Source organism: Mobula hypostoma, chromosome 2, assembly GCF_963921235.1.
Source record: "Mobula hypostoma chromosome 2, sMobHyp1.1, whole genome shotgun sequence".
In the NCBI taxonomy this organism is placed as follows: Eukaryota; Metazoa; Chordata; class Chondrichthyes; order Myliobatiformes; family Myliobatidae; genus Mobula; species Mobula hypostoma.
Genome location: NC_086098.1, coordinates 75,687,964 through 75,715,939, shown reverse-complemented (window position 1 = coordinate 75,715,939; position 27,976 = coordinate 75,687,964). Strand labels below are relative to the sequence as shown.

Genomic DNA, 27,976 nt, shown 5'->3' with positions numbered 1-27,976 from the left:
ACCGATGACTCCTTGTCCCGTCTTCAACCCTCCTCCTCTTCATGGACACCCCACTCTGGTCTTCTGCCTGCTCTGGATCTCTTTATTGCTAACTGCCGATGGGACATCAACCGTCTCAACTTCACCGCACCTTGTCCCCATTCCAACCTCACTCCTTCCAAACACTCTGCTCTCCACTCCCTCCGCCCTAATCCTAACCTTACTGTAAAACCAGCTGATAAGGGGGTTGCTGTTGTAGTCTGGCGTACTACCTCTACCTTGCCGAGGCACAGCGACAACTCATGGATACCTCCTCTTATTTACCCCTCGATCATGACCCCACTAAGGAGCACCAGGCCATTGTCTCCCACACCATCACCGACTTTATCCGCTCAGGGGATCTCCCATCCACTGCTACCAACCTTAAAGTTCCCACACCCCACACTTCCTGTTTCTACCTCCTACCCAAGATCCACAAACCTGCCTGTCCAGGTAGACCCATTGTCTCAGCTTGCTCCTGCCCCACCGAACTCGTTTCTGCATACCTCGACACTGTTTTATCCCCCCTTGTTCAATCCCTTCCTACCTATGTTTGTGACACTTCTCATGCTCTTAAACTTTTCGATGATTTTAAGTTCCCTGGCCCCCACTGCTTTATTTTCACCATGGATGTCCAGTCCCTATATACTTCCATCCCCCACCAGGAAGGTCTCAAAGCTCTCCACTTCTTTTTGGATTCCAGACCTAACTAGTTCCCTTCTACCACCACTCTGCTCCGTCTGGTGGAATTAGTCCTTACTCTTAATAATTTCTCCTTTGGCTCCTCCCACTTCCTCCAAACTAAAGGTGTAGCCACGGGCACCCGTATGGGTCCCAGCTGTGCCTGCCTCTTTGTTGGCTTTATGCAACAATCCGTGTTCCAAGCCTATACTGATATCTGTCCTCCACTTTTCCTTCGCTACATCTGCATTGTCATCTTCGACGACTGCATTGGCGCTGCTTCCTGCACGCATGCTGAGCTCGTTGACTTCATTAACTTTGCCTCCAACTTTCACCCTACCCTCAAGATTACCTGGTCCATTTCCGACATCTTCCTCCCCTTTCTAGATCTTTCTGTCTCTATCTCTGGAGACAGCTTATCCACAGATGTCTACTATAAGCCGACTGACTCTCACAGCTACCTGGACTATTCCTCTTCCCACCTTGTCTCTAACAAAAATGCCATCCCTTTCTTACAATTTCTCCGTCTCCGCCGCATCTGCTCTCAGGATGAGGCTTTTCATTCCAAGATGAAGGAGATGTCCTCCTTTTTTAAAGAAAGGGGCTTCCCTTCCTCCACCATCAACTCTGCTCTCAAACGCATCTTTCCCATTTCACGTTCATTTGCTCTCACCCCATCCTCCCACCACCCCACTAGGAATAGGGTTCCCCTTGTCCTCACCTACCACCCCACCAGCCTCCGTGTCCAACATATAATTCTCCGTAACTTCCGCCACCTCCAACAGGATCCCACTAATAAGCACATCTTTCCATCCCCTCCTCTCTCTGCTTTCTGCAGGGATCGCTCTCTACGCGACTCCCTTGTCCATTCGTACCCCCCATCCCTCCCCACCGATCTCCCTCCTGGCACTTATCCTTGTAAGCAGAACAAGTGCTACACATGCCCTTACACTTCCTCCCTCACCACCATTCAGGGCCCCAGACAGTCCTCCAGGTGAGGCAACACTTCACCTGTGAGTCGGCTGGGGTGATATACTGCATCCGATGCTCCCGATTGGGCCTTCTATATATTGGCGAGACCCGACACAGACTGGGAGATCGTTTCGCTGAACACCTACGCTCTGTCCGCCAGAGAAAGCAGGATCTCTCAGTGGCCACACATTTTAATTCTACGTCCCATTCCCATTCTGATATGTCTATTCACGGCCTCCTCTACTGTAAAGATGAAGCCACACTCAGGTTGGAGGAACAACACCTTATATTCTGTCTGGGTAGCCTCTAACCTGGTGGCATGAACATTGACATCTCTAACTTCCGTTAATGCCCCACCTCCCCCTCGTACCCCATCCGTTATTTATTTATTTATTTATTTATTTATTTATTATTAGTTTTTTCTCTCTCTCACTATACTCCTTGCCCATCCTCTGGGCTTCCCCCCTCCCCCTTTCTTTCTCCCTAGGCCTCCCGTCCCATGATCCTCTCATATCCCTTTTGCCAATCAACTGTCCAGCTCTTAGCCCCATCCCTCCCACTCCTGTCTTCTCCTATCATTTCGGATCTCCCCCTCCCCCTCCCCCTTTCAAATCTCTTACTACCTCTTCTTTCAGTTAGTCCTGACGAAGAGTCTCGGCCTGAAATGTCAACTGTATCTCTTTCTGTAGATGCTACCTGGCCTGTTGCATTCACCTGCATTTTTTATGCGTGTTGCTTGAAATTCCAGCATCTACAGATTTCCTCGTGTTTGCATTCTTAAATGACCAAATTTTCAATGTTTCCCTTGTTAAGAGGCTGTGTCTGATGTATTAGAAGTCCACAGTTCCAGAATTTGGTCATCGGCACTTGTTGTGGGAGGGTGCTTTTGTATGGCGGAAGCAGATTAGCCAAGTTATTTTGCATTGTGGATTTTAAAGCAGGTAGATCTGGATGCTGTCTGGATTAGAGAGCATGCCGTATGAGGGTAGGATGAGTGAGCCAGGGCCTATTGCTTTGGAGTGAAGGAGGATGACAGGTGACTTGAAAAATGATAAGAAGTGTAAATTAAGTGGACAGTCAGAGATTTTTTCCCAGGGTGGAAATATCTAATATGAGGTGACATCATTTTAAATGATTAGAGGAAAATATGCAGGATGTTAGAGGTAGGTATTTTACACAGAGTGTGAGTGTGTGGAACAAACTGTCAGGGTTGGGGGGTAGAGGCAAATACATTAGGATCATTTAAGAAACTGTTAGATAGGCACATGGATGATAGAAAAATGGAGGGCTACGTCGGAGGAAATGGTCAGGTTGATCTTGGAGTAGGTTATCATGAGGTGAAGGGCCTGTTCTGTGCTGTACTGTTCCATGTTCTGTGTTCTATAAAGGTAAGGACCTGGGCTCATACACTACAGGGAACAAGTTGGTGGTAACTAGAACCAGGATCACCCATTTGAAATGGAGCTGAGGAGGAATTTTTTCTCGCAGAATATATTATACAGTGTACTACAGCACAGAAACAGGCCCTTTGACCCATCTAGTATATTTTTCTCCATGAGAGAGCATGAAAGTAGGGTCAGCAATGGCAGGGAGGGAACTACAAGGGAGTCAAGGGCTTAGCAGAGACATCCAGTAACATCCTCATGAACCTTCTCTGCAGCTTTTCCAGCTGACTGGCAGCCTTCCAATGACTAAAACCATACACTGTATGTGGTCTCACCAATAATTTTAGAACTATAATATGAAACTCCAGCTCCTGTACTCACTGATTTGCAAGGAAACCTCTCCAGACACAAGTGATCCTAGTTGCTAAACTTTATTTAATAATGAACTGTTGGACCTCTTTCCACCAACCATCTGTTCTTTAAGTCACAACCAAGATTGATCATCAAAGATCCCCACAATCCAGGCCATGCCATTTTCTCACAGCTTCCATTGGGCAGTAGGTACAGAAGCCTGAAGTCCCAAACCACCAGTTTTAAGAACAGCTGCTTCCGATCAACCATTCAGTTCTTAAACCAACCCAGCATGACCCTAATCACCATACTTTAGCACAACCATATGACCATTCTGTCACTTGGCACTAATATGGAATTTGGGTTCTTTTGTTCTAATTGGGTTCCTTGTAAAGACTGTGTTTACCTTATGTTTCTCTTGTGAATGCTGCTACTGATGCTGTGTGCCTGTGATGCTGCTGTAAAGTTTTAATTGCATCGGTGCATACATGGACTTGTTCAGATGATAATAAGCTTGACTTTGACTTTGAGGTGTAAAGTTGGATTCTTCACCAAACTCAACAGAATTTTTAAGGTGGGACGCCTATCAAGCTTAGGTTAACTCTGTCCCAGAAATGAGAATGAAATCTCTTCTGGAGTCCAAAAGACCATAAGACCATAAGAGATAGGAGAAGAATTTAGGACATTCAGCCCATTGAGTCTGGTTCTTCATTTCATCAAGACTGACACATTTTCCTTCTCAACCCCATACTCCTACCTTCTTCCCTGTAATCTTTTATGCCCAGCCTATCAAGAACCTATCAAGCTCCATCATAAATGCATCCAATGACCTCAAGAGCCACCTGCGGCAATGATCTCCACAGATTCACCATCTAATCTCCATTCTAGATAAACATCCCTCTATTCTGAAGCTACGTCCTCTCATCCTAGATTCCCCTACTACAGGAAAGATTCTTTCCCTTTTCACTCTACCTATGCCTTTGAACATTCAATAGATTTCAATGAGATCCCCACTCATTCTTCTAAATTCCAGTGAGCACAGGCCCAGACCCATTAAATACTCCTCATATAATAATGCTTTTATTCCTAAAATCATTCTCATCAATCTCTTCTGAAACCCTCCAATGTCAACTCATTCTTTCTTAGAAAAGGGTCCCAAACCTGCTCACAATACTCAGGAGAGAACTCATCAATGTCTTATAAAGTCTCAGTAATATATTTTTGTTTTTATATTCTAATCCTCTTGAAATGAATGCTAACATTGCATTTGCCTTCCTTACCACTGACTCAACCAGCAAGTTAATCTTTAGGGAATCTTGCACAAAGACTCCCATGTCCCTTTGCACCTCAGATTTTTGAATTTTCTCTCCATTCAGAAAGTCATCTACGCTTTTGTTCCTTCCACTGAAGTGCATGACCATACACTTCCCAATACTGTATTCCATCTTCCACTTCTTTGCCCATTCTCCTAATCTATCTAAGTCATTCTGGAATACCCCTGATTCCTTAAAACTCCTGCCCATAGAAATATCTTTGTATCATCTACAAATTTGGCCACAAATTTTGTGTACTGTAATGTAAAAAGAATCAGCCTCAACAACGACTCCTGTGGAACACCGCTAATCATCAGTAGCCAACCAGAAAAGACTCCCTTTATTCCCACTCTTTGTTGTTCTTGTGTGGTGCATTCAATGGCAACCGTGCCATTTCTTCAGCATTTTTTGTCTGTTTTTTTTTTACAAGGCCAAGTTGCTAGCTCGAAGCTCAGCACAGCACAGATAGAAAGTGTGCAAGGAACCAGCAGGATTCGAACCCGAGACTGCTCACCTCAGTGTCCAGTCCAGATGCCATTACATCACCGGCCAACGACTCCCACTCTTTGCCTCCTGCCAATCAGGCAATCCTCTATCCATGCAAGTATCATTCCTGTAATACCATAAGCTCTTATCTTGTTAAGTAGCCTCATGTATGGCACCTTGTCAAAGGCCTTCTGAAAATCCATGTGCACAACATTCACCAATTTCCCTATGTCTATCCTGCTTGTTATTTCCTCAAAGAATTCCAACATATTTGTCAGGCAAGATTTTCCCTTAAGGAAACTATGCTGATTTTGGTCTATTTTATCATATGCCTCCAAGTACCCTGACACTTCATCCTTAACATTTGACTCCAACATCCTCCCAACTTCTGAGGTCAGGCTAACTGGCCAATAATTTCCTTTATTATGCCTCCCTCCCTTCTTGAAGTCAGAGTCATAGAGCAGCACAAGTACAGAAATTGGTCCTTTAGCCATATGGTCCATGCCAGATTGTTCTTCTGCCTAATATGATCGATCAACACCTGTATAGTTTCTCCTAAACCCTTCCCATCCATGTACTTATCCAAACTTGTCTCAAATGCTGTAAGTGAGTCCACATCCACTATTTCCACTAGCAGCTTGTTCTGTACTCTCACCACCCCTTCAGGTTTACCTTAAATATTTCACCTTTCACACTGAACCTATGACCTCCAGTTCTAATCTCAGCCAACTTCAGCAGATGAACCCAACCTCAGTGGAATGACTTAATAATTGCTCTCTGGAGTTTACAAATTTAATCAAAAAGCCACTGGACAAGAAATGCCCATTTCACCCATTCAGATTGCTCTGCTTGTCAGCCAAATTCAGTCAGACGTTGCCACACACACTATCCCATGCACATGACCTCACTTGATGATTATATTTACACCCAGAGGCCACTTTTTTAGATACTCCTGTACACCTGCTCATTAATGCAGATACCATATCAGCTAAGGACAAGCAGTGGTGGTCTCAGAAAGCAAATGAGCCACTACAGGACTGCTTTGGGTCAGTGGACTGGGTCGTGTTGAAAGACTCATCAGAGGATCTGAACGAACACGCACTGGTTGTCACAAACTTTATAAAGTCAGTCATAGATGAGTGTCTCATTTATTCAACATTTTCATATGATGTAATTTGATCTTTCCAAATCCTTCTTATTAACTTAAAATATATGAATAAAGGAGCGGAGTTGACAACATTACTGAACGTGTTCGATTTAAGATACTGGTCTAGCCCTGTTTTGTTCTGTTTGGTTTTTTTTGGGTTTAGTATTTAGTTTTTTTTTCTTTTTTGGGGGGGTTTCTCTTTGTATTTTTTTTCTTTTTATTTCTTTTTTCCTTTATGATTAATTACATTGTGAGTTTGGAAGTCTATTATACCTGTATTATCTGAAATCTTTTCTGTATATGTTTATTAACAATAAGATTATTCCAATTCCTTTGTATCAACATTGTTATTTTGTTTATAATTTTGGAAAAATTAATAAAAAGATTTAAAAAGAAAAGAAAGATGAGTGTCTCCCCACAAAATCACATAGAGCCTCCCCCAACCAGAAGCCCTGGATGAACAAAGAACTCCAAAGTCTGCCGCAGGCCAGATCAGTGACATTCAGCACTGATGATCAAGTAAAATGCACGAGGTCCTGGTACAACCCCCAGAAAGCTATCTCACATGTGAAGTGGCAGTTCCGTTCCAAACTGAAATCACAGAACGATGCTCGACAGATGTGGCTGAATGCTATCAAATCCTTCAGAGTAAAACCAAGCAAAATTTGTGACAACAAGGTTTCAGCCCCAGATGAGCTCAATGCCTTTTATGCTTAGTTTGACCCAACAAAGCACAGTGACACCTTCATGAGCTTCCCCAGCCCCCAACGGCCCTGTGATTTCAGTCTCTGAGTCCGTGGAAAGCATTTGGCCTAGACAGGGTACTGAAAACCTGTGCTGATCAGCTGACAGGAGTGTTCATTGATATTTTTTACTTCTTGCTTCAACAGTCGGCTGCCTAAGAAGAACGTGGAAACCTGCCTCAATGACTCTTGTCCAGTAGCACTTACACCCACAGTGATGAAGTGTTTCGAGAAGCTGATGATGGAAGTATATCAACTCCTCTCTAATGAGCGACTTGGATCCGCTCCGATTTGTCTACTGTCACAACAGGTTAACAGCAGATGCCATTTCGTTGGCTCTTCACTCCGTGCTGAAACATCTGAACAGTGCAGATGCATACATCATGATGCTGTTCATCAACTACAGCTTGGCATTCAATACTATCATACCCTCAAAACTAATTAATGCATCCTTGTGCAACTAGATCCTTAATTTCCTCAGTTGCCAACTCCGTCAGTTTGGATTGGAAACAATATCTCTTTCACAATCTCTATCAGCACATGTGCACCACAAGGCTGTGTGCTCAGCCTCCTGCTCTGCTTGCTTTATAGTTATGATTACGAGGCTAAGCATAGCTCCAGTGGTATATTTAAGTTGTTGACAACACCACTGTTTTTGGCCGAATCAAAGGTGGTGAGGAATCAACATATAGGAAGGAGATTGGAAATCTGGCTGAGTGGTGCCAAAAGAGCAATCTCACACTCAATGTCATCAGGAACAAGGAGCTGATTATTGACTTTAGGAGGAGGAAATCAGAGGTCCATAAGTCTTCATTAGGGGATCTGAGGTGGAGAAGATGAACAACTTTAAATTCCTTGGCATTATCATTTCAGAGGGTTTGTCCTGGGTTCAGCATGCATGTACCATTGCAAAGAAAGCACAGCAGCACCTCAACTTTCTCAAAAGTTTGCAAAGATTTAGTATGTCATCTAACACTTTGATAAATTTCTATAAACATGCGATGCAGAGTACACTGACTGGTTGCATCACCACCTGCTATGGAAAAAAAAACAATGCCCTTGAATAAAAAAGCCTACAAAAAGTAATGCATATACCTCAGTCCATCATGGCTGTAGCTCTTCTTACCATTTCACCCATTCAGTTTGTTCTGCCTGTCAGCCAAGTTCAGACAGCCTACAGACCTGTTCCACCACCCATGCATCATCTACATGACCTCACTTGACATCTAGTCTTATGTCAAATGCATGAAGTAATGATTATAGTTGGTCTGCATTTTGTGGAATTGCTCTGTTAAAATGAGTGTAAAAAAATGATTTTCCCAAATCAGTGTAAAATGGTATTTCTCCAGATCAGTGTAAAAAGTTATTTTCCACAGCAACAATTTTACAATCTGTTGCCACTTTCAACAGGAAAAAGGTTAAACATTAATAACTGTGAAACTAATGGGATCACATTTAGTCAGTGACAAAGACGTCTATATGCTATAAGTAGAATGTTTTACATTCATCCACAAGTGTCTGAAAAAATTTCTCTTCAAGCCAAAATGTAAAACTAAATTACCTTATCAAATGAAAGGGATACGTGAAGATACTGAAGATTGAGCAAATTATCTATTGGCATGCAATGTGTTTTTAGAAGTTTGGGCTGAATTTATTCCAATGGTACAGGGGAGAAATCTGTCTCTGGTTGCTAGCGTTAAATGCTTGCAAAAATATTAGCTGCCAACTTTCCTTGCCTCAGTTCCCCTGATGGTAACGAACATTTTAGAATCTATGTCTGGATCTTCAAGACTTAATGCAAATGAAAATCTCTAGTGTCTCAGCAAACAGCAATTGGTAGCCCATTATGGAAGCAATGAAGTTTATCAGAAAGCACTGCCTTCTCTTCCGTTCTACAAGAAAAAGTATAAATTGTCTCCTTGTCATGAAGCTGAGAAGTATCTGAAACTGTCAGGTACAAAATTGTGGCAATTGTTTTTATTTTTATGAACACAAGAGACTCTGCAGATGCTGGAAATAAAGAGTAACACAGAAAATGTTAGAGGAACTCAGCAGATTAGCAGCACCTATGGAAGGGAATAAACAGAAGATGTTTCAGGCCGAGACCCTTCATCGGGGCTGGAAAGGAAGGGCGAAGAAGCCAGAATAAGAAGATGGGGGAATGGAATGAGTACAAGCTAAAAGGTGGTAAGGGAGGGAGAAGGTAGGTGGATGAAGTGTGAAGCTGGAAGGTGATAGGTGGAAAAGGTAAAGTGCTGAAGTAGTAGAAATCTTACTGGAGATGAAAGTGGACTATGGGAGAAAGGGAATGAGGAGGGGCACCTGGGGGAGGTGATAAGCTGGTAAGGAGAAGAGAAGAGGTAAGCCAGAGTGGGGAATAGCAGAAGAGCGAAAGGGAAAGGGGGAAAAATTACCGAAGGTTAAATGAGTTGATGTTCAGACCATTATGTTGGAGGCTAACCAGATAGAATATGATTAGTTTCTGCTTTTCTTTTTCTGCAATGCCAACATATGGAACTTGCACCCTGCCTTGAATTCTGAGATCAGCTCAGCTCTTGAAGATATGTAATGAATTATGTGTGGCCAGGCATAGTTTTCGTTTTAGTTGAGTTCTGTCGCACACTGATCTTAATGGGAAAAGATTTTAGACTTGCGTCCATGCTGCAACACAGATTAAACATTCAAACCACTAAGCCTACAATGGATTACTGTAAGCGTCTAACAATGGAGCCTCCGATCCAGATTTTGTCATCAATCCCAAATAACTTTTCAGTCAGAAAAATACAAGTGCACTTCTTTATTTTTCAACTGTCTCGCTCACTCCAACTTTCTCTCCCTTTCTGCAAATCTCTTCATAAGATCTTTATTGGTATTGGAATCGGTTTATTATTGTCACATGAACCAAGATTCAGTGAAAAACCTGTCTTGCATACCATTCAAACAGATCATGTCATTACACAGTGCATTGAGGTAGAACAAGGCAAAACAATAACAATGCAGAATAAAGTGTAACAGCCACTGAAAAGTACAGGGTAAGTAAACAATAAAGTGCAAAATTATAACGGGGTGGATTTTGAGGTCAATAGTTCATTTTATCAAATTGGGGATCAATTGGTCATTTGTTAACAGTGAGATAGAGGTATTGGGGATGTCAGAAGTTCTTTACACAGAATAGTTGATGTGTGGAACTCTCTGCTAACGGTGTTGGTAGAGACAGGTATATTCGGAGCAATTAAGAAACTCATAGATTGGCACATAGATAATAGAAAAATGAAGGGCTAAGAGAGAGGGAAAGATGAGAATAACCCAGACAACTTGTTCATATTCTATACCTTCACAGTATGGTCCAGGTCAAAAGTGACGCAGCCCAAGAATCACCTCATAACAAGTGTCTATACCAAATTTTGAACCACAGATCTATTTAGAATGTATAAATAGCCTATCTGACATTAATAAATGGGTGATTAATCCTTAATTAATGTTTCAGAGATCTAAAATCCATTTCAATAGATACGGGTCAAATTTGACTCGGAACAGCCTCAATGTACAAAAGCTTATAAACCTGTACAAAAGTATAAAATATTTAAATATTCTCATCTTTGAGCATTTTGGGTCACTTTAGGAAAAGTCATCAAATTTCTGTTTTAAAAAATGGCATTTAGGGTGTTTTTACTGCTATCAAATGTCAAAACGGGTCAAATCTGACCTGAACAGCATATAAGGATTAATCTTAGAGCAGGTTAAAAGGTTGCACAACATCATTGGACAAAGGGCCTGTACTGTGCTGTAATGTTTTATATTTTATCTTGGATTCTCCAGGAATGAAAGATTAAACTCAACGACACCTCAGGAAATGTGAAAAAAGGACAAAAGGATGTTAAAAGAAAGTGGTGAGGCATTGTTATTTTTGGCCAAGGCTTCTCTTTTCTTGAGAGGATGGAAGGGAGAAGGAATGACAGAGGTTGAGTTGAGAGGTCAGGTAATAAAAAAAGCCTTCAGAAATACATCCACTACTGCTGTTAACCTATTGGAATAAAATTTGACCAAAGAGATATCATTGCAGAATAATCCGAACAGAAACATAAATGGTAGAAATGAGTTGAAGAAACAATGACATTTTTGCTCTGAGAGGAAGTTATGTCAATGTCAAAGTAATGGCTTTCAGAAAGTAATTACTACAGCAGTACACATATTTGAACTTTGACCTAGATATCCTGGTTACATATTCTGAAATTATGATTATCACAAAGGGTTGTTTATGCTACATTTTCGTGAAAACACTACCTCATGATGTGCAAACTAGTCCAACACAGAAATTCTGCAAATGCTGGAAATCCAGAGTAACGTACACAAATATGCTGGAGAACCTCAGCTGATCAGGCAGCATCTGTAGAAAAGAATAAACAGTGACTTTTCCAGTGACCAGTCCTGATGAAGGGTGTTGGCCCAGTGCCAGAAAAGGGCCATTAACATCATGAAGGATACCACTGACCCTGCTCATGGACTGTTCGTTCCACTCCCATCAAGGAGGAGCCTGTGTAGTGTCCACACCAGGACCACCGGATTCAAAAAGTTCAGGCTGATCAACATCTCCACCCACTAATGCACCCCTCCACACACCCAATCATCATTACAAAGAGGCTTTGAGGAAAGAGAAGCAGAATAAACGGTGTAAAGGCTGGAAGGCAGAAGGGCTAAAGTGCGTGTACTTCAATGCAAGAAGCATCAGGAGCAAAGGTGATGAACTGAGAGCCTGGATACATACATGGAATTATGATGTAGTGGCCGTTACAGAGACTTGGCTGGCACCAGGGCAGGAATGGATTCTCAATATTCCTGGATTTCAGTGCTTTAAAAGGATAGAGAGGAAAAAGGGGAGGATGGGTGGCATTACTGGTCAGGGATACTATTACAGCTACAGAAAGGGTGGGTAATGTAGCAGGATCCTCTTTTGAGTCAGTATGGGTGGAAGTCAGGAACAGGAAGGGAGCAGTTACTCCACTGGGAGTATTCTATAGGCCCCCTGGTAGCAGCAGAGATACAGAGGAGCAGATTGGAAGGCAGATTTTGGAAAGGTGCAAAACTAACAGGGTTGTTATCATGGGTGACTTTAACTTCCCTAATATTGATTGACACCTGATGAGTTCCAATGGTTTAGACATGACAGAGTTTGTTAATTGCGTCCAGGATGGATTCCTGTCACAGTATGTTGACAGGCCAACTGAGGGAATGCCATACTAGATCTAGTATTAGGTAACGAACCGGGTCAGGTCACAGATCTCTCAGTGGGTGAGCATCTGGGGGACAGTGACCACCGCTCCCTGGCCTTTAACATTATCATGGAAAAGGATAGAATCAGGGAGGACAGGAAAATTTTTAATTGGGGAAGGGCAAATTATGAGGCTAGAAGGCTAGAACTTGCGGGTGTGAATGGGGATGATGTTTTTTGCAGGGAAATGTACTATGGATATGTGGCCGATGCTTAGGGAACTCTTGCAGGATGTTAGGGATAAATTTGTCCCGGTGAGGAAGATAAAGGATGGTAGGGTGAAAGAACCATGGGTGACAAGTGAGGTGGAAAATCTAGTTAGGTGGCAGAAGGCAGCATGCATGAGGTTTAGGAAGCAAGAATCAGATGGATCTATTGAGGAATATACGGTAACAAGAAAGGAGCTTAAGAAGGTGCTGAGGAGAGTAAGAAGGAGGCATGAGAAGGCTTTGGCAAGTAGGGTAAAAGAAAACCCCAAGGCATTCTTCAATTATGTGAAGAACAAAAGGATAACAGAAGTGAAGGTAGGACCGATTAGAGATAAAGGTGGGAAAATGTGCCTGGAAGCTGTGAAAGTGAGCGAGGTCCTCAATGAATACTTCTCTTTGGTATTCACCAATGAGAGGGAACTTGATGACTGTGAGGACAATATGAGTGAGGTTGATGTTCTGGAACATGTTGATATTAAGGGAGAGGAGGTGTTGGAGTTGTTAAAATACATTAGGACGGATAAGTCTCCGGGGCCTGACAGAATGTTCACCAGGCTGTTCCATGAGGTGAGGTAAGAGATTGCTGAGCCTCTGGCTCGGATCTTTATGTCCTCGTTGTCCACGGGAAAGGTACCGGAGGATTGGAAGGAGGCGAATGTTGTCCCCTTGTTCAAAAAAGGTAGTAAGGATAGTCTGGGTAATTATAGACCAGTGAGCCTTACGTCTGTGGTGGGAAAGCTGTTGGAAAAGATTCTTAGAGATAGGATCTATGGGCATTTAGAGAATCATGGTCTGATCAGGGACAGTCAGCATGGCTTTATAAAAGGCAGATCGTGACTAACAAGCCTGATAGAGTTCTTTGAGGAGGTGACCAGGCATATAGATGAGGGTAGTGCAGCGGATGTGATCTATATGTATTTTAGTAAGGCATTTGACTAGGTTCCACACGGTAAGCTTATTCAGAAAGTCAGAAGGCATAGGATCCAGGGAAGTTTGGTCAGGTGGATTCAGAATTGGCTTGCCTGCAGAAGGCAGAGGGTCGTGGCAGAGGGAGTACATTCGGATTAGAGGGTTGTGACTAATGGTGTCCCACAAGGGTCGGTTCTGGGACCTCTACTTTTCATGATTTTTATTAATGACCTGGATGTGGGGGTAGAGGGGTGGGTTTGCAAGTTTGCAGATGACACGAAGGTTGGTGGTGTTGCAGATAGTGTAGAGGATTGTCGAAGATTACAGAAAGACATTAATAGGATGCAGAAGTGGGCTGAGAAGTGGCAGATGGAGTTCAACCCAGAGAAGTGTGAGGTGGTACACTTTGGAAGGACAAACTCCAAGGCAGAGTACAAAGTAAGTGGCAGGATACTTGGTAGCGTGGAGGAGCAGAGGGATCTGGGGGTACATGTCCACAGATCCCTGAAAGTTGCCTCACATGTAGATAGGGTAGTTAAGAAAGCTTATGGGATGTTAGTTTTCATAAGTCGAGGGATAGAGTTTAAGACTCACGAGGTTACGATGCAGCTCTGTAAAACTCTGGTTAGGCCACACTTGGAGTACTGTGTCCAGTTCTGGTTGCCTCACGATAGGAAGGATGTGGATGCATTGGAAAGGGTACAGAGGAAATTTACCAGGATGCTGCCTGGTTTAGAGAGCATGCATTATGATCAGAGATTAAGGGAACTAGGGCTTTACTCTTCGGAGAGGAGGAGGATGAGAGGAGACTTGATAGAGGTATACAAGATATTAAAAGGAATAGATAGAGTGGACAGCCAGTGCCTCTTCCCCAGGGCACCACTGCTCAGTACAAGAGGACATGGCTTTAAGGTAAGGGGTGGGAAGTTCAAGGGGGTTATTAAAGGAAGATTTTTTACTCAGAAAGTGGTTGGTGCATGGAATGCACTGCATAAGTCAGTGGCGGAGGCAGATACACTAGTGAAATTTAAGAGACTACTAGACAGGCATATGGAGGAATTTAAGGTGGGGGGTTACATGGGAGGCAGCGTTTAAGGGTCAGCACAACATTGTGGGCCGAAGGGCCTGTACTGTGCTGTAATATTCTACGTTCTATGTTCTATTTCCTGTCAGAATCACCTTATGTACATACACTCTTGTGCATATTGTCACTTTATGAACTTACAATCAATCTATGTATAATAGCTCTTTTATATATCTGTATTTATTGTGTGTTTTTTATCTTATTATCATTTTCTTTGTGCTGCATCAGATCTGGAGTAACAATTACATCCTCCTCCTTTACAATTATGTACTAGAGAAGACATTAAACAATTTTGAATCTAATGCCTTGCCACATGTTACCAGAATCACATGAAATACCGTTAGGAGCAGTGCCAAAATATTGATCAAAGGCTTCAGCTTGTAGTGATACCTTGAAGGAGAAAAAATAGCTTATCTATCCAACTGAACGTGGGTACTAATCTTCTCATGCTGGGGGAATTGATCTAAAAAGCATCAGATATGGTTATTGATATATTAGCCAATCAAAAAATTAGCCTCAGAAATTTTATTCATGTATTTATGATTTAGATTTATGCTTCAAAGTCAAACTCGAGGTCATTGCCAGATGCATAAGTAAATGTATGTACAGGGGATTGTACATCATTGAAATATGCTGTTCACAGACAGCTGTGGTGTGTCAATTCCCAAGTACATTGAATGCAGAGAGGAACAGAGATCATAGAATATGAGGACTGAAGGGGAAAGTGGGCAAAAGCACAGATCAGTCGGACCTGGTTGGCAGTCTGGCCCTTTTGAAGTCAAAGTTGAGTTTATTGTCATCTACGTAGGTGCAAAGAAAAACTTAATTGCAGCAGCATCATAATTAAATTAAAGGCATCCATTAGTCTTGCAAGACCATGGATTTGCGCCTGGAAACTCTTCACTCTCCAGGGCGCAGGCCTGGGCAAGGTTGTATGGAAGACCAGCAGTTGCCCATGCTGCGTCTCCCCTCTCCACATCACCAATGTTGTCCAAGGGAAGGGCAAGGGCCAACACAGCTTGCCACCAGTGTCGTCGCAGAGCACCGTGTGGTTAAGTGCCTTGCTCAAGGACACAACACGCTGCCTCGGCTGGGGCTCAAACTCATGACTTTCAGATGGCTAGTCGAATGCCTTAACCACTTGGCCACGTGCCCATCACAGGCTGCCTTATAAAAGAAAGAACAAAGAACCTAGTACAGTAAAGTAGGGTACAGGCCCTTCAGCCCACAATATTGTACTGATATTTTAGCCAACTCGAAGATCAATTTAACACTTCCCTTGTGCCTAACCCTCCATTTTTCTTTTACCTATCAGCCTATCTAAGAGTCTCTTAAATTTCCCTAATGTGCTGGTCTCTACCACTACCCTGGCAGCATGTTCCATGCACCCATCACTCTGTATTTAAAAAAAAACTACTTTTGATATCCCCATTCCCCACCCCCCACCTTTCCACCAACAAATGGAACAAAAAAAAAGTCCGTTGCAGGGCAAAGTGGTCATAGTGTTCCTGTACTGTGGTAAAGATTAAGGGTTATGCAGTTGGTTCAAGGACTGAATGATTGAATGGAAGTAACTGTTCTTGAACCCATTCTCTCTGACGTTACCACTGGAGACCTACTGCTTTGCATCCATGCTGAGTTGGGAGCTGGCCCCTCCCGTGTTCACTTGGGGGGAAATAAGATGGATTCCCTTCATCCGTGGCTGCAGCATTGCAAGGTGAGGAACTGCTGCGCATTCTTGCAGGAAACCTGACTCCAGGACAAAATCCATGCACTATCAATCTGCAGGCCATGACACTCAGGGACTTGGGCTATATTATTTTTATTACTATTATTGTTATTTTTTGTGACTCTACATTTTTCTGCTGTTTTAATTATGTGTGTTATATGTGTTTTGCGCAGTGTGTAAATGTTGGTACTGTGTTTTGCACCCTGGCTTTGGAGAAACACTGCTTCATTTGGCTGTATTCATGTATATAGTTTAATGACAATTCAACTTCATCTTGAACTTAACCAATATTTTAGCCATCGCTCCCAACTGCTCTTTATGCATATTCTGTGAAGTGTGTTGAGGTTTCTGCGCCTCCTGCCCAACGGGAGCTGTGAGAAGATGGCAGGGCTCAGGTAGTGGGGATCATTAATAATCAGTGCCTTCTTGGGGAGGTACTTCCTGCAGGTACTTCTGATGGTGGGGAGGGATGTTGCCCGTGATGCATTCAGAAAACGTTCATGACTCTCTGCAGCTTCTTACATTCCTGCGCATTCAAATTGCAGTTCCAGACCATGAAGCAAACAGTCAGAATGCTTTTTACGGTACATCTGTGGAAGTTTGTTGGAGTGTCAGTAACATGGCAAATTATTTGTGTGAAAAAGAATTATCTAGACCTTTGTTACGTGGGGCATAGAATGGCAAGATGGAATTTAATTTGGACAAATATGAGGTGTTGCACTTTGGTAAGTGATTTCAGGGTAGGACATACACAGAGAATACACAGTAAAGAGTATTGTGGACTACAGGGACTCACTTTCCAATGGCATTCTGTGGATAATCGCTTCTGTCCCACTTCGTAGCTCCCACCAACAGACTCCAAACCACACTAATGTCCTTCAGAAAACTTCCCCACAGCTCTCTAGAACCTTCTCTCACATCCCACAATCCTGACTGGCCGACTCACATTCCTAAGTTGGATAACATGGGTTCTTAGCTTAGCTGAAGCGAAAACACACTTTCCAGCATGGCACAATGTTTTTACAGAAAACTGCTGATATGAACTGCCTCACAGCATTGCAGTAGAAATCTTAACCAGAGCATTATCTGTAAATGTGCACAAGAAAATCAACCTCAAAGCAGTATTTGGTGACATATATGTACTTTGATAAAAATTTACTTTGATTTTTATAAGACCACACTTGGAATATTTTGTGCAGTTCTGTTTGCCCAGCGACAGGAAGGTTATCATTAAGGTGGAAAGAGTGAAGTAAAGATTCACAAGGATGTTAGCAGATCTGGATGGCCTGAGTTACATAGAGAAAATGTGAGTTTTCTTTTCTCTGGAACCCAAGAGGCTGGGGGTGACATTGCTAAGGTTTATAAAATTATGAGGGCAGAGGTAAGTGAATGATCACAATCATTTCCCCTGGGGAGAGGAGTCTAAAGCTGAAAAGTATGGATTTCAGTTGAGAGGGGCAAGATTTAAAAGGGACCTAGGGGGCAATTTTTTCAACATAAAATGTGGTATATGGAATGAACACCCAGAAGAAGTGATAGAGACAGGTACAGTTACAGTTTTTATATGCACAGACAGATGGATTAGGAAAAGTTTAGAGGGATATGGACCAAATGCCAGCAAAGGGAACTAATTCAGCCAGGCAATTTGGTCAACATGAATGAATTGGGCCAAAAGGCCTGTTTCCATGCTGAATGACTCTGTGACTCTCATTCAATAGATAGCTAGTAGATTTACGTTTCAGCATTGGGGTAAAGGGATGCATGTCTGCTCAAGGGCTGCACCACACTTTAACAGTGTACTCCCCATGAGACCAACACAAAGCCGAGTTTAATGTTTATGAAAGAATATTAAACTGAAATGAACAGAATCAAAATGTCAAATGCACATGAACTTCAGCTAACAATGAAATTTATAAAAAGCCAGCAATGAATTAGGATTTCCTGATTACACAGAGAATGTCAGAAAGTTTATTTTGTTTTAATCTGTAGCAGAAGACTGAAGTACAACATAGTAAGTCAAACGTCATATTTTCATTTACTGGCATCAAAATTGACTTTGTTTACTATAATGAACTTTGTTACTTTCTTACTTTTGCTTTTGTTTTAATTGAATTCTCTTGTAAAAATTGTGTACAATGTATGGATAAATTGTGTTTTTCTAATTGTGTTCTCTCATAAAAATCTGATACTTTGTGCCTGTGCTGCTGAAATGAAGTTTTTCATTGCACTTGTGTATACATGTATTTGTATATATCACAATAAACTCAACTTTGACTTTGACAAAAACAAAAACTGTGAGATACTGGTAATTTAACAGGCCATTCAAGGCAAGTGAGTCTTGTCTCTGATTGAGTGTGCAGTTAAGGCTGTTCACACAATATTGATCAGATTATTACCACTCCAACACATTTCACATCTATGGCTGAATTGCGAATTTTCTATCTTAAATTGATCTTTAAGCTTGGATTAAATTGAAGAGCTGTACTGGTAATCATGTGTCAATTTTTTGTCCTGAACTTGCTGGTGTTTAGAAAAAGCACTTACAGAATAGTAAAGATAGAAAATATTAAATATTAGCTTCATTTGTCACATGTACAATGCAGCAAATCATCAAAATATACAGTGAAATGTGTCAATTGTGTCAACAAACAACAGTCCCCAGATGTGGTGGGGACATGTGTTTTGTGTCATTATTGTGTTTTTTTTTATCATATTTTGTTTTTTTTGTGCTGTATCAGATCCAGAGTAACAAATATTTTGTACTTGTGTACTAGAAATGATATTACACAATCTTAAATTATGAATTTTGAAACATTGAAGCATACAGTGAAATATATCATATAAATCAATGACCACCAGGGTCCAGGGATATGCTGCAGGCAGCCTGCAAGTGTCATCATGCTTCTGGCATCAACACAACATGCCCACAACTTATTAAATCCTAATCTGTATGTCTTTTGGAATGGGGGAGGAAACCAGAGCACCTGGAGGAAACCCATGCTGTCATGTGGAGAGTGTACAGGCTCCTTACAGGCAGTGATGAGAATTGATCCCTGATCTTACAGCTGGTAGTGTAAAGTGCTGCACTAACCAGTGCGCTACCACGTTGCCCAATGTGGGGAAGTGTGACCAAATGGACCATTGGCCTGGTCTCGGCCTGAAATATCAATTGTCCCTTTCCCTCCACAGAGGCTGCCTGACTCCTCCGCCTCCTCTGTGTGTTAGTTTCAGAACAAGCTGGTTGGTCTAAGCACCAAGACCATCCCAAGACAGTGCTGGCAATCACAAAGAAGGCACAACTGCAGCTACACTTCATTAGAAGTTTAGAAATTCACTATGTTACCATATATCCTTGCAAATTTCTACAAATATGCAGTGAAGAACACACTGCTTGGTTTGCAGGCTCCAAAGCACAGGAGCAAAAGAAACTGCAGGTGGCTGCAAACTCAAGCAGCTCCATCACCCTCCCCACTTTCGAGGACGTCTTCAAAAGGCAATGTCCACCACTGCAGACCCTCAGCATCTGGGACATATGCTATTTCATTATTACCACTAGGGAGGAGGTGCAGGAGCCTGAAGACCCACATTCAATAATTCAGCAACAGCTTCTTGCCCCCAGTCATCAGATTTCTGTGTGGTCAATGAATTCATGAACACTAATTCGCTATTCCTCTTTTACATTACTTACTTATTTTTGTAACTTATAGTGATCTTTATGTTTTGCACCATATTGAAGGCACATAACAATACATTTCATGACATACAGTATGTTAGTGATAATAAACCAGATTCTGATTCAAGATCAACATTCTCAGAAACTGATGACACCTTTCTAACTGCTTCACAAATAGAAAAGGCAAAAACATAGCTCAAGATTAGCCGACTGTCATTTTAGTATCAATGACTACTCAGGAAATTAGCATGAGTGTGCCACATCGAAGTTTTCAATATTCATAAAGCCCTTAAATGCACACGTTTAATTAGACTTGTTTACCATCTTTGTGCTGTAATCATGAATACATGATCCACTGACATCACTGCAAATTAATTCTCCTACATCTCTTATATGATTACACATCTCATTAATATTCAATGCACATTCGCTGTGTATTAATAGCTTCTGAAATGCACGTTCATTTAATTAGCAATGTAGGTAATATGCTCACTCAACATAATTTTTCATTTAATTTGTTTCACCAATACATATCCAAGGAATGCACTCTGGCAAAAAAAAAGTATAATTTGAATGAGATGTTACAATAATATCAAATGTCACCTGTAATCTTTTGCATAATATAAAAATTCCCATTTCTCTAACTCATATTTCCATTTTAAATAAAAAGCTGAGCTTACTTTTTTACCTTCTCTTCACAGGAGTAGAGAATTATCAATCTTCAACAAACTATCTTGTCAGCAAAATGATTTTAGGAAGTCAGCTCTTTCACCTCAACTGCACCAGCAATTTTGGGAACAGGGATTCGTTATGAATATAAAAATGAGTTTAATCATGTCGTAAGTAATGAGGATTAACCTGTCCGATGAGGACGATGATCATGCCTCAGTTAAAGGATTTACTTCACACCAAATAAAAGTATCAAAATTATCCAGCTTTGGGCATGAATATTTTCCAGAATTAAGGATTTAAATATTAGCTTTATTCATCACACACACATCAAAACAGACAGTGAAATACATCACATGTGATAATGTCTGGTACTGCCTAAGGATGTGCTGGGGGCAGCCCACCAGTATAGCCATGTTTCTGGTGCCAATATAGCAACTCATGAACCCTAACCCGTACATCTTTGGAAGAATTCGGGTCGAAAAAGTCGTTTTTTTTTAAAAACAGCTCGGGGAGAAGGGTCTGCACTGCGCAGGTGCGTGACATAGCGTGCCAAGGTTTAAAAAGCAGTCCACCATATACAGCGGCCATCGTCAGACTGGACTGAGTCAGAGTGGGGCGGCTTTGGCTCAAACAGGCTTCGGCGAGAACAGGCAGAGGCCAGGGTAGGTTCTGGTAAGTTTTTTGTTCAGATTGTCTAGTGTAGAGAGAATGCCAGGCAGGATGTTGGAATGCTCCTCTTGCAGGATGTGGGAAGTCAGGGAGCCCTCCGGTGTCCCTGACAAGGACAGCTGCAGGAAGTGCATCCGGCTGCAGCTCCTGACAAACCGCGTTAGGGAACTGGAGCAGGAGCTGGATGACCTGCGGATTATTCAGGAGAATGAGGAGATTATAGATCGTAGCTACAGGGAGGTAGTTACGCCAAAGGAGCAGAGGACAGGAAATTGGGTCACTGTCAGGCGAGGGAAGGGGAAAGGACAGGCAGAGCAGGGTTCCCCTGTGGCCATTCCCCTCAGCAACAAGTATACCGCATTGGATACTGTTGGGGGGGGATGACTTACCTGGGACTAGCTGCAGTAGCTGGTTCTCTGGCACTGAGACTGGCTCTGCAGTGCAGAAGGGAGGGGGGAGAAAGAGGAGAGTGGTAGTGATAGGGGACTCGATAGTTAGAGGTGCAGATAGGAGGTTCTGTGGTCGTGACAGAGAATCCAGGATGGTTTGTTGCCTCCCGGGTGCCAGGGTCAAGGATGTCTCTGATCGATTGCATGACATTCTGAAGTGGGAGGGTGATCAGCCAGATGTCGTGGTGCACATCGGTATCAATGACATAGCAAGGAAGAGTGAGGAGGTCCTGGACAGTGAGTATAGAGAGTTTGGTAGGAAGTTGAAAAGCAGGACCTCGAGGGTGGTAATCTCAGGATTGCTACCTGTGCTACGTGCCAGTGAGGGTAGAAATAGGATGCTCTGGAGGAGGAACAATTGGCAGAGGAACTGGTGTAGGGGGCAGTGTTTCAGATTTCAGGATCATTGGGACCACTTCTGGGGCAGGTGGGACCTGTACAAGAGAGACGGGTTACACTTGAACCACAGGGGGACCAATATCCTTTCAGGGAGGTTTGTTAGTGCTATTGGGGAGGCTTTAAACTAGATTTGCAGGGGGATGGGAACCAGAGTGCCAGAGCTGACAGTGTGGCTGGGGTGAAAATAAATGATGTTAAAAGTTCAAGCAAATCCGCTGATAGAAGGGTTGTGAGTGGTGGTAAAAATCTTCTGAGATGTATATACTTCAATGAGTATTGCGGGGAAGGCGGATGAGTTGAGGGCGTGGATTGACACGTGGAATTATGATGTTGTAGCAATTAGTGAAACTTGGCTACAGGAGGGGCAGGACTGGCAGCTTAATATTCCAGGGTTCCGATGTTTCAGATGTGATCGAGGCAGAGGAATGAAAGGTGGGGGAGTAGCATTGCTTGTTAGGGAAAATGTTACAGCAGTGTTCAGGCAGGACAGATTAGAGGGCTTGTCTACTGAGTCCTTATGGGTGGAGCTGAGAAACAGAAAAGGTATGGCCACATTAGTGGGATTGTATTACAGACCACCCAATAGTCAACGAGACTTGGAAGAGCAAATCTGCAGAGAGATAGCAGGCAACTGCAGGAAACATAAAGTTGTGGTGGTAGGGGATTTTAATTTTCCATACATTGATTGGGACTCACATACTGTTAGGGGTCCAGATGGTTTAGAGTTTGTAAAATGTGTTCAGGAAAGTTTTCTAAATCAATATATAGAGGGACCAACTAGAGGGGATGCAATATTGGATCTCCTGTTAGGAAACGAATTAGGGCAAGTGACAGAAGTCTGTGTAGGGGAGCACTTTGGTTCCAGTGATCATAACACCATTAGTTTAAATTTGATCATGGACAAGGATAGATCTGGTCCTAGGGTTGAGGTTCTGAACTGGAAGAAGGCCTAATTTGAAGAAATGAGAAAGGATCTAAAAAGCGTGGATTGGGACAGGTTGTTCTCTGGCAAAGATGTGATTGGTAGGTGGGAAGCCTTCAAAGGGGAGATTTTGAGAGTGCAGAGTTTGTATGTTCCTGTCAGGATTAAAGGCAAATTGAATAGGAATAAGGAACCTTGGTTCTCAAGGGATATTGCAACTCTGATAAAGAAGAAGAGGGAGTTGTATGAAATGTATAGGAAACAGGGGGTAAATCAAGTGCTTGAGGAGTATAAGAAGTGCAAGAAAATACTTAAGAAAGAAATCAGGAGGACTAAAAGAAGACATGAGGTTGCCTTGGCAGTCAAAGTGAAGGATAATCCAAAGAGCTTTTACAAGTATATTAAGAGCAAAAGGATTGTAAGGGATAAAATTGGTCCTCTTGAAGATCAGAGTGGTCGGCTTTGTGCGGAACCAAAGGAAATGAGGGAGATCTTAAATAGGTTTTTTGCGTCTGTATTTACTAAGGAAGCTGGCATGAAATCTATGGAATTGAGGGAATCAAGTAGTGAGACCATAGAAACTTAGCCTAATAGGTTAGATTTACCACAGTACATAATTATCTATTTAAATGTTTATTTTCCTTTTATATCATCTCAATGTGTACTTAAGAATGTATAAATAATTGTAGTTTTATACATATAAAAAATGGAAAAGGTTATATGTGTGAAAAAAGTACATGATAATTGTGAATTCCTTATCCAAATAAAAATAAAATTAAAAAAAAAAGAAAAGGAGGAGGTGCTTGCTGTCTTAAGGAAAATTAAAGTGGATAAATCCCCGGGACCTGACAGAGTGTTCCCTCGGACCTTGAAGGAGACTAGTGTTGAAATTGTGGGGGCCTTGGCAGAAATATTTAAAATGTCGCTGTCTACGGGTGAAGTGCCGGAGGATTGGAGAGTGGCTCATGTTGTTCCGTTGTTTAAAAAAGGATCGAAAAGTAATCCGGGAAATTATAGGCCAGTGAGTTTAACGTCAGTAGTAGGTAAGTTATTGGAGGGAGTACTAAGAGACAGAATCTACAAGCATTTGGATAGACAGGGGCTTATTAGGGAGAGTCAACATGGCTTTGTGCGTGGTAGGTCATGTTTGACCAATCTGTTGGAGTTTTTCGAGGAAGTTACCAGGAAAGTGGATGAAGGGAAGGCAGTGGATACTGTCTACATGGACTTCAGTAAGGCCTTTGACAAGGTCCCGCAGGGGAGGTTAGTTAGGAAAATTCAGTCGCTAGGTATACATGGAGAGGTGGTAAATTGGATTAGACATTGGCTCGATGGAAGAAGCCAGAGAGTGGTGGTAGAGAATTGCTTCTCTGAGTGGAGGCCTGTGACTAGTGGTGTGCCACAGGGATCAGTGCTGGGTCCATTGTTATTTGTCATCTATATCAATGATCTGGATGATAATGTGGTAAATTGGATCAGCGAGTTTGCTGATGATACAAAGATTGGAGGTGTAGTAGACAGTGAGGAAGGTTTTCAGAGCCTGCAGAGGGACTTGGACCAGCTGGATAAATGGGCTGAAAAACGGCAGATGGAGTTTAATACTGACAAGTGTGAGGTATTGCACGTTGGAAGGACAAACCAACGTAGAACATACAGGGTTAATGGTAAGGCACTGAGGAGTGCAGTGGAACAGAGGGATCTGGGAATACAGATACAAAATTCCCTAAAAGTGTCGTCACAGGTAGATAGGGTCGTAAAGAGAGCTTTTGGTACATTGGCCTTTATTAATCGTAGTATTGAGTATAAGAGCTGGAATGTTATGCTGAGGTTGTATAAGGCATTGGTGAGGCCGAATCTGGAGTATTGTGTTCAGTTTTGGTCACCAAATTACAGGAAGGATATAAATAAGGTTGAAAGAGTGCAGAGAAGGTTTACAAGGATGTTGCCGGGACTTGAGAAACTCAGTTACAGAGAAAGGTTGAATAGGTTAGGACTTTATTCCCTAGAGCGTAGAAGAATGAGGGGAGATTTGATAGAGGTATATAAAATTATGATGGGTATAGATAGAGTGAATGCAAGCAGGCTTTTTCCACTGAGGCAATGGGAGAAAAAAACCAGAGGACATGGGTTAAGGGTGAGGGGGGGGAAAGTTTAAAGGGAACATTAAGGGGGGCTTCTTCACACAGAGAGCAGTGGGAGTATGGAATGAGCTGCCAGACGAGGTGGTAAATGCGGGTTCTTTTTTAACATTTAAGAATAAATTGGACAGATACATGGATGGGAGGTGTATGTAGGGATATGGTCCGTGTGCAGGTCAGTGGGACTAGGTAGAAAATGGTTCGGCACTGCCAAGAAGGGCCAAAGGGCCTGTTTCTGTGCTGTAGTTTCTATGGTTTCTATGTGGGAGGAAACCAGAGATTCGGACAAAACCCACATGGTCACAGGAAGAATGTTCAAACGCCATACAGATAGCAATGAGAACTGAACCCTGGTCAATGATCAGTGGAACTGTAAAGTGTTGTGCTAGCTGCTATGCTACATGTCAGGTGAAAATGACGATAAGCCTCAGGTAAAAGTGTAAATGTTTTTCCATTTAATGTGTTTATATGCAGCAATTGAACACACAGTGTGGGCACGTTAACATGATATGTCCAAAGGATGCACCAGGTAAGGTTATTCAGATGCCTCAGTTCAGGGTACCAATGAGAATCAGATTTTAAAAAAGCACCAAAAAAAACCTAAAGGAATACCCACACAAGTGCTGGAGAAACTCCGCAGGTCCGACAGCGTATATGAAGAGGAATAACCGTCAACATTTCTGGCTGAGACCCTTGGTCTCAACATTTCAATGCAGCTATAAAGAAGGCTATACTTTTTTAGGAGTTTGCAGAGATTTGGTATGTCAACAAAAACACTCAAAAACATCCATAGTAAACTGTGGAGAGCATTCTGACAGGCTGCATCACTGTCTGGTTTAGTGGGGGTGGGGGATGTGGCTACTGCACAGGACCGAAAGAAGCTGCAGAGGGTTGTAAATTTAGTCGGCTCCATCTTGGGTTACTAGCCTACAAAGTATCCAGGAAAAATTCAAGGAGCAGTATCTCAGAAAGGCAGCATCCATTATTAAGGACCTCCAGCAACCAGGGAATGCCCTCTTCTCATTGTTATCATCAGGTAGGAGGTACAGAAGCCTGAAGGCACACACTCAGCGATTCAGGAACGGCTTCTTCTCCACTGCCATCTGATTCCTAAATGGATGTTAAACCTATGAACACTATCTCACTTTTTAAATATATATTATTTTTGTTTAGGCACAATTTTAAGTCTATTCAACATATATATACTGTAATTGAATTACATATTTATTTAGTTTTACTTTTTATCTTCTATATTATGTATTGCATTGAACTGCTGCTGCTAAGTTAACAAATTTCACAACACATGCCGATGATAATAAACCTGATTCTGATTCTGACTCTGATTCATCAGGATTGGAAAGGACAAGGGAAGAAGCCAGAATAAGAAGTTCGGGCGGGGTGGGGGGGGGAAGAGGAGGAGTATAAGCTGGCAGGTGAGATGTGAGACAAGATGGGAAGAAGATGGAATGAAGTAAGAAGCTGAGAGGTGATAGGTGGAAAAGGTAAAGGGCTGAAGAGAAAGGAATCTGATCAGAGAGGACTTCTTTTTTTCCCAGGGCAGAAATGGCTAATACCAGTGAGCATAATTTTAAGGTAAATAGGGGAAATATAGGGGTATATCAAAGGTAAGTTTTTATCCCTCAGGTAGTTGTAAATATGTTAGGGGTGGTGGTAGACGCAGAGTTATTAGGGACACTTTGGCAATTTTCAGATGGGCACATCGGTAGAAGAAAAATGAAGGGTTATGAGAGCCAGCGCCTCTTCCCCATGGCACCACTGCTCAATACAAGAGGACATGGCTTTAAGGTAAGGGGTGGGAAGTTCAAGGGGGATATTGGAGGAAGGTTTTTTACTCAGAGAGTAGTTGGTGCATGGAATGCACTGCCTGAGTCAGTGGTGGAGGCAGATACACTAGTGAAGTTTAAGAGGCTACTCGACAGGTATATGGAGGAATTTAAGGTGGGGGCTTATAAAAGAGGCAGGGTTTGAGGGTCAGCACAACATTGTGGGCCGAAGGGCCTGTACTATGCTGTACTATTCTATGCTCTATAAGGAAGGAAAGGATTAGATTGATCTTTGAGTAGGTTAAGAGGTTGGCACAACATCATGGGCCAAAGTGCCTGTACTGTGCTCTAGCGTTCTATATTCTAATCAACATAAAGCTATATATTAATAAGGTAGAAGATGTTGGTGAGTGCCAAGTATTGAAGCTTACAAAGGCCATTGGCAGAATTTGGTAGCTTGAGTACCGCTGAACTTTTCTGCAACCGATACAGTGGATGATACATCAGATGTACATTATGGTCCGAAGTGTCAGTTCTGTCTTAAACTCTTCCGTGTTTCTAAAATAGCACAATTTACATCATGTCCCAACCTGAAGATTGCTTCCACACCTCCCCCCCACCAGCAGTCCGATAATTTCAAGAGCAGTGAGCTCATCAACAGAGATGAGGTCTGACAGTTTCTCAGGGGCATGCATTCCCCTGGAACTAGACAGAAACTGGACCTTTCAATGAAGATTAGCTGTCTGATAGAGATAACTACTCAATAGAATGATGGATTAATTGTGCTGGAAATTGGAAACAATCTCAAAGACAAATCAGGGGTGATGGATAATTTTATCTTGAGTATTCTTGGGAACAGAACTGATGATAAAGGGTTACAGCTCAACCATGCACAGAGTTAATGAAGCAAAACAGTTTGTCGTGATGGAAATCTCATGTTACATGCTTATTGAAACAGCAGCAGGGTGAAGGAG

The 27,976-nt window shown here is 42.3% G+C and overlaps 1 protein-coding gene across 5 annotated transcripts in view; it reads right to left on the bottom strand.

Annotated features, from left to right (window-relative positions):
* Positions 1–27,976, bottom strand: part of LOC134341158 (CUB and sushi domain-containing protein 1-like) — a 2,430,601-nt gene that overhangs the window by 1,865,067 nt on the left and 537,558 nt on the right. The window contains exon 1 of one of the 5 annotated variants that reach the window (XM_063038977.1): positions 11,381–11,390. The exons of the other annotated variants lie outside the window; for them this stretch is intronic. Coding sequence (XP_062895047.1) covers positions 11,381–11,385 — 5 coding nt within the window. The 5' untranslated portion in view covers positions 11,386–11,390. Of the gene's footprint in view, positions 1–11,380; positions 11,391–27,976 lie in introns of those variants that run through there. 5 annotated transcript variants of the gene reach the window in all.